Here is a 13,826-nt window from a genome sequence, read left to right as displayed (position 1 = left end):
ATATACATACATACATACATATATACATACATATATACATACATACATACGTACATATATACATACATACATATATACATACATATATACATACATACATACGTACATATATACATACATATATACATACATATATACATACATATATACATACATATATACATACATATATACGTACATATATACATATATACATACATATATACATACATACGTACATATATACATACATACGTACATATATACAAATAACAGTAAAGGAGAGGACGAAAAACCCTTTCCTTAAAAGAGGAATTGCATTATTCGGTGAAAGTACCACGTTTATCCTTTTTTTGTGGAAACTGAATTTTGTTTTGTTACAGTGAACTATGTGTACCTTTCCTAGAATAATATAACCATGCAATTAATTTTTCGAAAAAAAGGAGAGCACATTATACAAGGATGTTTTTGAAGATTAAGAGGACATGTTTAGAAGAAAAACTTGTTAACATAGTAAGTTATTCCTGTACAGAAACTTTTCAAAAACGCAAATTACGAACATTTAATGTAAGAGATAAATTAAGTAAAGTGCACACACAAAATGAAAAAATAGCTAATTTTGATGAGAAAAAAAAAAACCTGACCACTTCAGGTAATTTATTTGAAAGAATAAAAAAAGCAGATTTAAAACTGCTGAAAAGAATGGAAAACAGCATTGAGAACGACATTTATAAAAAGCAAGAGGATAAAAATAATAGTTATAATTTTGATAATACCAGGAGAGTACATTATGACGAATATGATAATGAAAAAATGGAGGAACTTGGGAACGACGAATTGAGGTGTAGTAAGAAAAATGTCGAAGAAATTTCTGACCAAGACAGGAAAAAAAAAAAAAAAAATTCCAGATGAATATAAATTCATATTCGAAAGGCCAAAGCATTATGCGGATATTAATGACGACCCTATTATAAGAAGACCAGGATGTATTATAGACATTAAAACTTTAATGAGAAATAATTGGACGTTCCCTGCTGTTGGATTTAACAGTAAGTTAGAGATACCTATATATAAATTTGAGACTGATAAACAGGACGAAGAAAATGGAAATCATCATGATCAACAAGATGGTAATTGTAATGTAAAATACATCTCGGTGCCAAATGATATATTCGGTTTGCCAATAAGATCAGACATATTACACAAGTGTTATTATTTTTATAGATCAGCATTAGCAGGATATACTGAAAGAATGCAGTTATATAAATGGGAATGGCCAGGAAGTACAAAAAAATATAGAAGTCAAAAAAAAAGTGGAAAAGCAAGAATGAATTGGAGAAAAACATGTGGTAGGTATTTAGGAGTTAAGAATCATCCTATACGGCCATTTGATCAAAGAACAAAAATTAATAGAAAACTTCTATGGAAAGGGATGAAAATTCTTTTATCAGCTAAATTTGCACAAGACCAAATTAAAGTTGTCGACCATTTTTTAGTTAAGTCACATAAAACAAAATATACAGTGAAATATTTACGAAATATTTTAGGGACAAATTGTAATAGTGCTTTACTAGTACATGAAGGGAAAACAGATATGAATGATAATTTTGCATGGGCTTGTGCAAATATAGCTAGTATAAAAAGAGAGAATGTTGAAGGGGTTAATATATATAATTTATTAAAATACAGATATGTTGTATTTACTTATAAAGCTTTAAAAAATATTATGTATGAATTGAAAATTTATCCTTATAAAATGAAATGGCTACCTACATATGCAACTCCAGATAATTCCAAAGCTCCTAAACCTCAGAAAGTGAAAAATTGGAATATTTTTTGGCTAGAAAAAAAAAAAAGAAATCAATTCTCCTATTTTGATAAAGATGCTTTAAAAAAAAGAATTCAAGAATGGAAATGGTCTAGTGATCTCAAGGGTCCTTTGAAAGTTAAAAAACATGATCCTTACAAAAATTTTATCTTAACTAAATTTCAATGCAACGACCCCCCTCCAGAATATATTAGGTATGAGTACTTATTTAATGTAGACAAAGAAGTTGATAACGTATATGACGACAGCGAAGGAAATTTTCCCTTGGTTGATGAAATATTACATGACGATGAGTGTTTGGGTTACATTTCTGATCTGTCCACCCCCTTGTGGGAATTAAGAGGTAATTAGGAAATTAAAAAAAAAACAATAAAATAAAGAAAATTAAGTGAGTAAAACAAAATGAATAAAACAAAGTGAGTAAAACAAAGTGAGTAAAACAAAATGAGTAAAACAAAATGAGTAAAACAAAATGAGTAAAACAAAGTGAGTAAAACAAAGTGAGTAAAACAAAATGAGTAAAACAAAATGAGTAAAACAAAATGAGTAAAACAAAATGAGTAAAACAAAATGAGTAAAACAAAATGAGTAAAACAAAATGAGTAAAACAAAATGAATAAAACAAAGTGAGTAAAACAGAACGAATAAAACAAAGTGAGTAAAACAGAACGAATAAAACAAAGTGGATAAAAATGGTAGAAATTTTTTATTGGGGGGAATCACCTGTTGATTTGGTTTTGTTAACCCATTTGGTGCTTCTCTGTACAGTACAACTTTTCCCCTACGGCATGTACACATCAGCACCGTTTGAGCGCACATTTTTTATTCTCTAATACATTTGTAATTTTGCTAACATGACAAACTGTTGTTATGCCTTCTTACCATGTGTATACATCCAAAATAGCGCATTTGTGATATTTGCTTTTCCTTTGCTCCAATATGAAAGAAAATTACATGCTCATAGTAGCACCTCGTGTGTGTATATGTACATTTACATGTACAAGTAAGCACAAAAGAGCGACTTCCCTGCAACTGCAGATATATATATATATATATATTTATATACTCCCATTTTTGAAAATAATTTTTCAGAAAAAAAAACTAAGGAACTGGAAGACAAAGATAAGGACGATGAAATGATAACTGATGAAAACACTTTGGGCAATGGAGAAAGAGAACCCGAAGATGAAGAAGGACGAAGTGAGGACTCGGATAACGATGCGGATGAAGACGAAGACATGGCATTGGACGAGGAAAACTTTGACAATTTAAAAAAATATTAATTTTGATAATACTCGCTATTGAATATAAGGAAATGTAAGTGCCCTCCTCCTTTTCCTCATTTGTGTCCACACTTCCATTTTGTAAAAAAAAAAAAAAAATGAACATATACATAAACATATGTTCCGAAGTTTTATTATTTTCGAACGATTAGTATATGTTAGTAAAATGTGTAAAATGTAAAGTGGGGGGAAACGAAAAAAAAAAAAAAAGGATAAGGTTAGGGGGATTAAAGTATAGCAGTTTTATTTGTAGTCACAATTGCAGTTATAATTACTTTATTTTTTTTACTTTTTTTACTTTTTTTACTTTTTTTACTTTTTTTACTTTTTTTACTTTTTTTACTTTTTTTACTTTTTTTACTTTTTTTACTTTTTTTATTTTTTTTATTTTTTTTATTTTTTATTATTTTTTATTATTTTTTATTATTTTTTATTATTTTTTGGAGCTATATTTGCGTCGGAATAATAATGGGGGTGTGACAACTACACATCGACATTAAGTATGGTGCTAACGTTTATGTAACATATAAATTATCTACATCCCTAAAAGCACTGCTGAAATTTTTCCATAGCTTCATCAACTTTCCATCCTTTGACTTTTTTCTTTTTTAGTTTTCAATTTTTTTCCTTTTTTAGTGACCCCCTTTTTCCCCCTTTTAATCATCCTACTTTTTGAGAAATTTGTCTGAACAAAATTTATGTAATCATAAACATTTAGCAGACTTATTTTCATCTTATCAATTGCTATTTGTCTTCTTTTTAGCTGTACTTTTAACACATTTATTATGTTATTAATGCTTTGATAATATCTTAATTTAGCTAGTATATGAAATAAATTTATATGCACTTTTATTAAATTTTTTATTTTGGTTTTATCATCTTTTCTACTGTTCACTATGTCGTCAAATAAATTAAAAAAACAGTCTTTATACATTTTATATAATCTAATAAATTCTTCTTTTAAATTTTTTTTTTCATCATATAACAATTCGTCTGGTTCCAATTCTTCAATTACTCTTTCAGTATTATAATTTAAGCCAAAAGAACTATAATTATTTTTTAAAGCTATAGGTGGGGGTCGACCAAATAAGAGTTTACATTTATTTTCATCATATTTTTCTTTTATGTACGAGCTATCGGCTTCAATCAATTTCACATTTACATTTTTATTAATATCATACACATCATACATTTCCTGAATTTGTTTTATAAAACAGGGATGTTTACCATCCTCAGATTGATTATTTTCCTTCGTACTTCTGTTTGTTTCAATTAATCTGTTTATATCGGAGCCTACATCTGCGTACTCTTTGTAGTAATACGGGGGAGGAGGGTACCCTGAAACGTATTTTTCCGTCATATTGTTTTTGTACTGTTTTAAAAAAAAAAAATAAAGCTCATAAATAGGAAGTCTCAAAAATGGTAAGTACGTCAGCAAGTAGGGCCAGAGGTAGGAAAAAAAAAAAAAAAAAAAAAAAAAAAAAAATATATATATATATATATATGAACAAGTTAATATATATTCAGCGAAATTAAAAAAAAAAAAAAAAAAAAATTAACGCAATTTTGACGGTACACGCGAAAAAATGAAAGAGGGAAAACGTTTTGTTAGTTCATGATCGCCATAATGGAAAGTTGCTGCGCGCGTGATATGTAAGAAGTGGGAGTATACTTGTATGCATATACATATGCATGAGCACATATGTATGTAATGTTGTTAAATGACACAAAGGGACTCGTTAAAAAAGGTATGTTAGATTTGAAGTTGATTTTCGGGGAATTAAAAAAATAGAAAAAGAACGCGAAAATGAGCTGCGCACATATATATATATACATGCACATATACTTGTACATACATGAATGTACATATATACATGCACTTTTCCACATTTTGTATGTGCGCATATCATTCGGATAAATGATAACCCTTCCGACACAACAAAGTGAGCACCTAGAAGAGAACTCTCAAAATTGGCATACGACCTTGCCGATGTTCAGATTGTTTTCAATTATGTAATGCGCCTTTTCCACTTGCTCAATATCTAGCACTTGATATATATAGGGTTTCAAAATTTTGTGTTTTAGGAGAGGGAATAAATTATATTGAAAAGAGTTTATTAACTCTTCCTTGTATATATCGGATCTATCATAAAGAGTAGTATTAAGTAAAAGAATTCTTTTATTTATTAAATGAAATAAATTAAAATTATTTACCTTTGCTCCACTTAATAAACCATATAATATCCAGACAGTGTCATATGTACATATTTTGATGTTATTTTCAAACATACTCTTTCCGATACAGTCGAATATTAAATTAATTTTTTTTGTTATATTTAACACACTATCAACAAAATTTTCTTTATTATGAAATACGTAATCAGTCGCTCCTACTTCTAGAGCTTTTTTGGCTTTCACTTCATTTGATGTAACTGCAATAATTTTATTAATTTTTAGTATGTTCCTTTTTTTTTCAAAATTCAATAGCTGTAATAAATTTATACCAACGCTGCTTAGAGAGCCATAAACCAAAACGTTCACTTCTTCATTTTGAAAGTAGTTATCAGTTATTCGGTTGATGCTTTTTATTCTTTCTTCTTTGACAAATTGTTTGAAGTGATGGCCTCTGTCACTGTTTCCTTTATCAAGAGAAGTTAGTTTATGTGAGTCCATTCCCTCGCCATCAACTTTCTTGTCCTTTCTGTCCATTCCCTTGCCATCAACTTTCTCATCCCTTCTGTTCATGCCCTCGCTATCAACTTTCTCATCCCTTCTGTTCATGCCCTCGCTATCAACTTTCTCATCCCTTCCGTCTATCCCCTTGCCATCAAATTCGTCGTCACTTCTGCCCCTCTTATTTATATTTTCCACACCCGTGATAATATCCTGACCAATTAAGGGAAACCTTGCAATGTAATAAATTAATTTGTACGCTGTTAAGAAACTCTCTGGTAAACTTGCAGCTTCGATCATTGACATAGTAGTATTATTGTCTATTTTCATGGTATGCTTCGAATTAGCTAGTACATATTCACAGTATCCATTATATTTTAATAGGGAACAAACTCGATCATTTTTCTTAAAACGTTCACAATTCGATTCTTCAATAATTCCACTAATTTCTATTCCCAAACATTTATTTCTTGGGAAATGTGCATATTTATTTTGTTTTATTAAAATATCAATTCTATTAATACCTGATGCGCAGACTTTTATCAATAGGTCGTTTTCATCCCTACAGTGATTTCCTTTTTCTAACATAGGTTTTTTCAAACAGTCGCTGAAGACTAACTTATTTACTCCTTTCAGCAAAATTCCCCTCATATGAGCCAAATAGCAGATTTGCAAAAAGTCAGAGGAAAGAGGAAAAAAAAGTTTTGCTGCGTCGCGTGACCAAAAGCTCAAAAAAAAAAAAAAAATATATATACATACATACATACAAATATAGATACAAATATACATACAATTATACATACAATTATACATACAATTATACATACAGTTATACATACAATTATACATACAATTGTACATACAGTTATACATACAATTATACATACAATTATACATACAGTTATACATACAATTATACATACAATTATACTTACAATTATACATACAGTTATACATACAATTATACATACAATTACACATACAGTTATACATACAATTATACATACAATTATACATACAATTATACATACAATTATACATACAATTATACATACAATTATACATACAATTATACATACAATTATACATACAGTTATACATACAATTATACATACAGTTATACATACAATTATACATACAATTATACATACAATTATACATACAATTATACATACAATTATACATACAGTTATACATACAATTATACATACAGTTATACATACAATTATACATACAAATATACAAACACACTTTTACGTACATATAAACAAACTTATACTCACATGTACGCACATGTGTAGAGCAAAATACGCTTTACAATAACAGCTACTTATATGTTTCCTTTTTTTTTTTTTTTTTTGGCGTTTTCACCTTCAACATTATTCCCCCATTGAGTACCAAATTAAAAAAAATAGAATTGAAGATACGATAGCATAACATACTGAACTTCTAAGCGAGAAGTTGGCAATTTAAGAGTAAAGATGGGAAAAATAAGAAAAGAAAAGGAAAGAAGTGAACGTGATCGAACGAATTATTCTGAACAGTTAATTAGAATTGAGAAAATATTCTGAACGGGCAATGTAAATTGAAGGAAGCTATTCCGAACAGGCAATGTATATTGAAAAAAGTGCAAGTTGAATGTCGACATCCCCCCTTTTGACGAAACGTAGCACTCATATGTGTTTGTTCTACCCCTTGTTGAAACTCATTGTAACTCGCAAAGTTCTTAAGACATATTAAAAAATGCACAAAAGTAGTAACACCCTTAACCTACATGATGAGTATAATTTACAAAGAGAGTTAGTAAAACTGCGAAAGGTTTTTATAAATGTATTTACGTTTGAATTATTTTATATGAAAAACTTAAAATTAAAAAATAGCTATGTAAAAATAATAAAACATGAAAACAGAACAAAAAACTGCTTTAATGAGTTAAAAAAAAAAGGAAAAAAAATTAACAGCAAATTTAGGAAAGAACATTGCGTAAAACAAAACAATCGTCATGGCACTTTCGAATTAAACAAAAATGTGTGTTTTATAGAAAAAGAGATTTTAAATAGATCCTTCTTTAACATAAATATTAAAAACTCCAATTACGATATTAAGGAAAAATATCTGTATCTTTATGACTTGTTCAGGCGTTTTTGTTCAATTATTAGGAAAAGACGGAAAAATGCACACAATGAGGAAACTTTTTTTTTTGATGCTTTTTTTATTAAAAAATTTTGCGCATTTCTAAATTCCCTTGTACTAGATAGCAAGAAAAATGTATACATTTATTCTGTAAGAAGAAACATACAAAAATGTGTATGTGTTAATGAGAAATGTGAGCGTGTTGGAGAGAAAAAAAAAAAAATATATATATGCCCGAAAGATGGAGGCATTATGATGTCTATCTTAGTAACAAAAAAAAGGACGTTACTAATGAAATTAATAAAAAAGGAATAATCTTTTTGAATGCAATATATTGTGTTTATAAGTTTACTTCATGTAATTTTTCCATTGATAGAAAAAGGAGTAAGCAATGTAGTACACCTTTCAAATGTAACAATAGCAAATATAATATGTTGAAAGTTGATGTAATACGTGTAAATTACATTATTAAAAAGCTTATTTATAACGATTTTTACTTTAACATTTTTAATTCTATATATTACTCAATAATAAATAAAAACACGATGATTATGACTGATTCGTTGTGCTCGTCCTCTACGTTTTGCAGTTGTGAGAATATGAAAAAAGCTGAAGACATGAATACAGAAAATCACCGCTCAAACGGAAAAGAAGTTTTAAATGATGAGCATTATATTTACTATTTTTTTATTTGTATTAAAATACTTTTTAACTCTTTTAATAATTTTCCTAAATATAAGGAAAAAAAAAAATTAATTAGCGATAATTTCTTTCTATTTAAAAAGTTGAAAACGCTATTAAAAGAAAATGTGCAAAACGTTTTATACATAACTGTAGTAAATATAGAGAGGATATACACTCAGTTGTCACTTAGGTATATATTCAACTTATTTCTTTTTTATTTTGCATTTTTAGACATCAATTTTTATGTTTGTGTTTCTTTGGTTTCTAAACAGTGTAGTTTAACGCCTGAAGAGCGGCAATTTTGTAGGTTTTTCAAAAAGGGAAAGGAGCTCAGGAATCCATTCCGAAGTAAATATGACTGTTTTGGTGTACCTAACGATGTTAGCGTAGGGGTCCTTAGTGGGGATAGCATTAGCGTGGATGGCCTTAGCGGGAATAACATTAGCTTGGATGGCCTTAGCGGGAATAACATTAGCTTGGATGGCCTTAGCGGGAATAACATTATCGTGAATGGCCTTAGCGGGAATAACATTATCGTGGGTGGTGGTAGTGAAAAGTGGGAGACGACACCTTGTACCGTGAGCTCTCCTAATAACGTGCTAATTTCTCATATCATGTGCTTCTTCTGCTCATATGATTTGTTGAAAAAGGAAAATTTAAATGCACGAGAAAAAAAGAAATATTTCATTTTTGTCATATTATATATTCTGTATCACAACTATATAAGCGTTATTAAAAAGGAGGAAAAAGAAGAAAGGCGTGAATCCTTTTTAAGCTATTATTTTGAGAAATATATGAAAAAAAAAATTTTTTTTAAAAAATATAATTTTTCATATTCAAAATTTGGTAAAAAAGCAAAAAGTGGTGTACACCATGAACATTGCAGAAGTTGCTATTTTAGTAAATGTCAAAAAAAAATTCAAAATAATTTCGCACGTTGCTTTAAAAAGATGAATAATAAATGTGTTTATATAAAACATTTTGATAGTATATTAAAGACAGAGAAGACAAGGAAGCCAGATTGCATAGCACATACAGCAAGCATGTCTCATATAGAGGAGCACTTAAATAGTAGCGGTGCTATATCGAATGGAAATTCTCAAATTAGCAAAATAGCAGTTCGAGTCTACAAACGAAATGAAGAAAAAAAAGTACTGAAAGAAAGTCAACTGTCTGATGACTTACGACTCATTTCATATGAGGAAAATGTGAATATAAGTACATGTAATTACTGCAGTAATAGCATATGTAGCGGTTGTATAAGTAATCCAAGAGTCGTATATGGAGGAGGAATAAATAACTCGTATTATAAGAGGATAACATGTAAAGGAAAAAAGTTGTATTGGGGAAATTATTCATATAGTAAATTTTACGAATTGAACTGGGCAAAAATTATAGATGTAGATGAAAAAGTAATGGAACTCACAAGCATAGTGGACGAGAAGTGGGCACATAACAACAATGACAATAATTCATATGATTATATAAATGAAAAAATAAAAATTTTTTTGGAAAATTTGAAAACCTTTTTGTTTCCATTATTAAAGAAGGTGTACAACACAAGTGTTGTGTATATAAATGTGTACATTTATTTATTTATGGTTCATTCTTTTCATTTGTTAGAGAAAAAGAAGAAAGTTGAACATAATGAAGAATTGAAAAGAGAGAAGATATTAATTAATAAAGGAACATATCTTTTCCTTAACCAATTAAGCAATAATTTTTGTAAAAAAAAACAACATATTTGTTGGGAAAAAAAGGACCTGACATGTTCAGGTAATTTTATCACAAAATTGACCTTATACATATATTGCAAATTGTTAGGTTTTTTACACAGTAGTAACAAAAAAAGGGTAATTTTAAGTACTGGGGAAAATAAAAAAAAAAAATTTTACTTAAATAGTAATATATATAATTTTAAGATATGGCCTATTCGACTATTATGCAAGCTGCTTAACTCTGTGGATGTATATGCATATGCGTACAAGGAAAGTAAGGGGGAAAAATGTTTTCCCCTAATAGGTGACAAAGAGATCAGTTGCGTTAGAAGCACTTGTAATAAGTGCTTATCCTGCACAAGTTGTAATGCTTTTTCTTGCTGTATCTACTGTGATAACTGCATGGAAGGATTATTTACCCGATTTTATTCTCTGTATATAAAAAAAGGGGAAAATCTTTCAATACAAAATAGAAAGAATATATTGAAAAGAAAAAGACTGCAGAGATACATATGTAAATTATCGAGTAAGAATACAACTGCAAAGAGAAAAACAAAAGCAGGGTCAGACAATCTGATAGGTAAGTACATAACACTACTATACAGTAATGTGAACGCATTATTTCCTAGTATTTATGTATATGTAAATGAAGAGGACTTTTATGTACAAATGAAAAAAAATTTTATTATTTTTAACCTCAGAATGGGGGGAAGAACAGGATGTGAAAGTGTAAATGGAAGTGGAAGACATAATGTTAACTTAGGTAATGTTTACTATTTACTGAACGGAAAGAAATATTTCGTTTTCGAGAAATCATATATATTAAAAAAAACATATAAAATAAATTATGTTAATATATGCTTACTATTTTATAGACATTGCTTTTTCTTTTATAATTATAACCCTTTTATTTTTACCTATCTCTTCAATAATATATACTGTATATGTATAAAATGCTTAAGTAAATATTTAATTGTAAATGATTGTAAGAAAAAGATAATTAGAGAGGTAAATCATGACTGCTTTTACAAACAAAATGGTATCCTCATAAAAAATAGGAATAATGTTCTCATACGTAATTTCTATTTTTTTGTTTTCTTTCTGCTAATACGTTATCATACTTTGATAGGAAATGTTAATCACGCAGGTTTGCAGGTAAATAAAAAAAAAAAAAAAAAAAAAAAAAAAAAAACATGTACACATATAAATTTTTTATGTTCAAGTAATGTAGCGGCAAGTTTTCACAATACTGCTTTTTGTGAAATTACATAATTACATAATTATAATATTAGTGTGTAGAGGCATCCATTTAAATGCCTGACATGCACTTGTATCTTTAGCTGTCTAATTATATGCATGTATGTGCCCTCCAAACTTGCTTCATTGCTCTGTGGTTACATTGCTACGTTGCTCCACTGCTACATTGCTCCATTGATCCATTGCTACGTTGCTTCATTGCTACATTGCTACATTGCTACATTGATCCATTGCTGCATTGCTACGTTGATAATTCTCATTGTTTTTTCTTTTGTTCAACGTGCTTAGAGCTGCGTACCTATGAGGATAATGCGAATGCTGCGAAAAAAAATGGAAATAAAAAGAGAATGTTTTTCTTCCCCTTTTAATGCTGTTTTAAAGAAATATTGTTCATTTTTTTCCGATATTGATATATTTTTTGGTAGCTCAGGGGATTTCTTTAAATTACATTTGCGTAGCGGGGCGTATGAAGTCAATCCTCCTTTCGACATTTCTTTGATTAATAAGTTAATAATATACATTTTATGCAATTTAAAAAAGGAAGAACAGGAATTAACTTTTTTTTTGATTATTCCATTTCTCAAAGACAAGAATTATTTTTATGAGTTATTATTTTCCTCTCCATATGTAATCAGTTGCTTCTTATTAAAACGAAATTTCTACACATTTTCAACAAGACTATTTGAAAGCAGGTAAAGAGAGAAATTTAATGCAACTCCAAATGTTGCTCTGAAAAAAGCGCATGCACACAATTTCTGAACGCATGTATTTGTTGTGAATTTTTTATGTACTGTTCATAATTTTACATTTCGTAAATTGCATTCTCGTGTGTTACTTTGGAGTGATACTACTTCTCATTACTTGGGGATACTCCTAGTTCATATTGCCTGTTCATGTTATTTTCACAAATTATTAGCTAGCTATTTTCCAATTATTTGCAATTTTTTTTTTTTTTTTTACTTTTTAGGGAAGAAGAATACATATCAACTTGTGACTGCTTTGTTTTTATTTTGCAAAATGAAAAAGCTAAATTTCAAAAAAGGATTAGTAAAAAGACTGTATTGAAAATAAAGAGGTTATGGGAAAATTTAAGACATATTTAACAAAAAAAAAAAGGAGAAAAAAAAAAAAAAAAGAAAAAAAAAAGGTAAATAAAATGAGCTAAAATATATGACTGAAAAAATAAAGCTACATAAATGAAATGATAAATCAAGCAAAATTTACGAATGAAAAAAATAGTAGAAAGCTTCAAAAAATTAATTTTCATTAACTTGCATTAATATCTTGAGGTTGCCACTTTTATATAATTATCTCTGTTTTACTTTTTGCACATGTCTTCATTCCTCGTATTATTTAATGCATACACAGATAATACATGTGTATAAATCCCTTTTGTTTGTTTGTTTGTTTGTTTGTTTGTTTGTTTGTTTGTTTGTTTGTTTGTCTGTTTGTTTGTTTGTTTGTTTGTTTATTTGTTTGTTTGTTTGTTTGTTTGTTTTTTTTTTTTGATGTGCACAATATTGCCTTCTGTTTAACTGAATATTAACGTACTGTTTATGGTTGGAACTTTACATTTTGTTAAAGTAACGAGGAACAACAAATTGGTATGTGTACGTACATACCTACTCACATACATGCATATGTATATGTATAGGAATACATAACAACTAGCTGAAAAGTCCTCATTTAATGTCAACTTTGTCTAAACACTCCCAGTACGATATGCTGTTCCCTCTTATCACAACCACACCTATATCAATTTGCTCTTCCTTTTTTATCTCGACCGTATTATCTAACACTAAATTCATAAACGTGTCATAACCCCTAAGCACACCGACGATTAGTCTGTTACCATTTAGATAAACTACGAACAAGTGGGCAAAAAACATACGGAAAAGGAGAAAAAAATGTGAACGAAAAATTGTTTTGGAAAAAACGATTTTCAAAGTTATACAGTATATTTCCTTTGATCATCTCTTCATTCTTCCATTCCTCGTCATTATATACATACACATATATATATATATATATATATATATATATATATAATATATATATATATATCACATCGTATCGTCCCATACGCGTATGGGCTCATATTAGTATACATTCATCACATTCAAAAATTTTAACTATTAAATGCTTACTTTGTAATCTCTTTTCCATGAACTTTCGAAAATCCGATGCTGGGCCTGCCTTTCCAACTGTCAGAGTCATGTTGCCTTTTTTTTTTTTTTTTTTTTTGTTTTTTGTGTTTTAAAAAATTAAATA

The 13,826-nt window shown here is 28.6% G+C and overlaps 4 protein-coding genes across 4 annotated transcripts; 2 read left to right on the top strand and 2 right to left on the bottom strand.

Annotated features, from left to right (window-relative positions):
- Nucleotides 1-441: 441 nt before the first annotated feature.
- Nucleotides 442-3,090, top strand: MKS88_001366 (ribosomal protein L4; the record flags this gene model as incomplete). Its single annotated transcript, XM_067214285.1, has 3 exons — nt 442-826; nt 888-2,150; nt 2,900-3,090. The coding sequence occupies 3 exons, from the start codon at nt 442-444 to the stop codon at nt 3,088-3,090; spliced, it is 1,839 nt and encodes a 612-aa protein (XP_067074736.1).
- A 577-nt stretch (nt 3,091-3,667) lies between these two features.
- Nucleotides 3,668-6,414, bottom strand: MKS88_001365 (mediator of RNA polymerase II transcription subunit 7; the record flags this gene model as incomplete). Its single annotated transcript, XM_067214284.1, has 2 exons — nt 3,668-4,462; nt 5,071-6,414. The coding sequence occupies 2 exons, from the start codon at nt 6,412-6,414 to the stop codon at nt 3,668-3,670; spliced, it is 2,139 nt and encodes a 712-aa protein (XP_067074735.1).
- Nucleotides 6,415-7,506: 1,092 nt separating this feature from the next.
- Nucleotides 7,507-12,658, top strand: MKS88_001364 (phosphorylated CTD interacting factor 1 WW domain-containing protein; the record flags this gene model as incomplete). The annotated part of the gene is made up of 5 exons (XM_067214283.1): nt 7,507-8,163; nt 8,244-11,061; nt 11,428-11,453; nt 11,937-12,247; nt 12,523-12,658. 5 exons carry the CDS (start codon nt 7,507-7,509, stop codon nt 12,656-12,658), a joined length of 3,948 nt encoding a protein of 1,315 aa, XP_067074734.1.
- A 579-nt stretch (nt 12,659-13,237) lies between these two features.
- On the bottom strand, nt 13,238-13,772 carry MKS88_001363 (uncharacterized protein; the record flags this gene model as incomplete). The annotated part of the gene is made up of 2 exons (XM_067214282.1): nt 13,238-13,419; nt 13,703-13,772. 2 exons carry the CDS (start codon nt 13,770-13,772, stop codon nt 13,238-13,240), a joined length of 252 nt encoding a protein of 83 aa, XP_067074733.1.
- Nucleotides 13,773-13,826: the final 54 nt, after the last annotated feature.

This window comes from Plasmodium brasilianum, chromosome 5, assembly GCF_023973825.1.
Source record: "Plasmodium brasilianum strain Bolivian I chromosome 5, whole genome shotgun sequence".
In the NCBI taxonomy this organism is placed as follows: Eukaryota; Apicomplexa; class Aconoidasida; order Haemosporida; family Plasmodiidae; genus Plasmodium; species Plasmodium brasilianum.
Note: the sequence above shows the minus strand (reverse complement) of the source record. Positions and strands in the feature narration are given on the sequence as shown.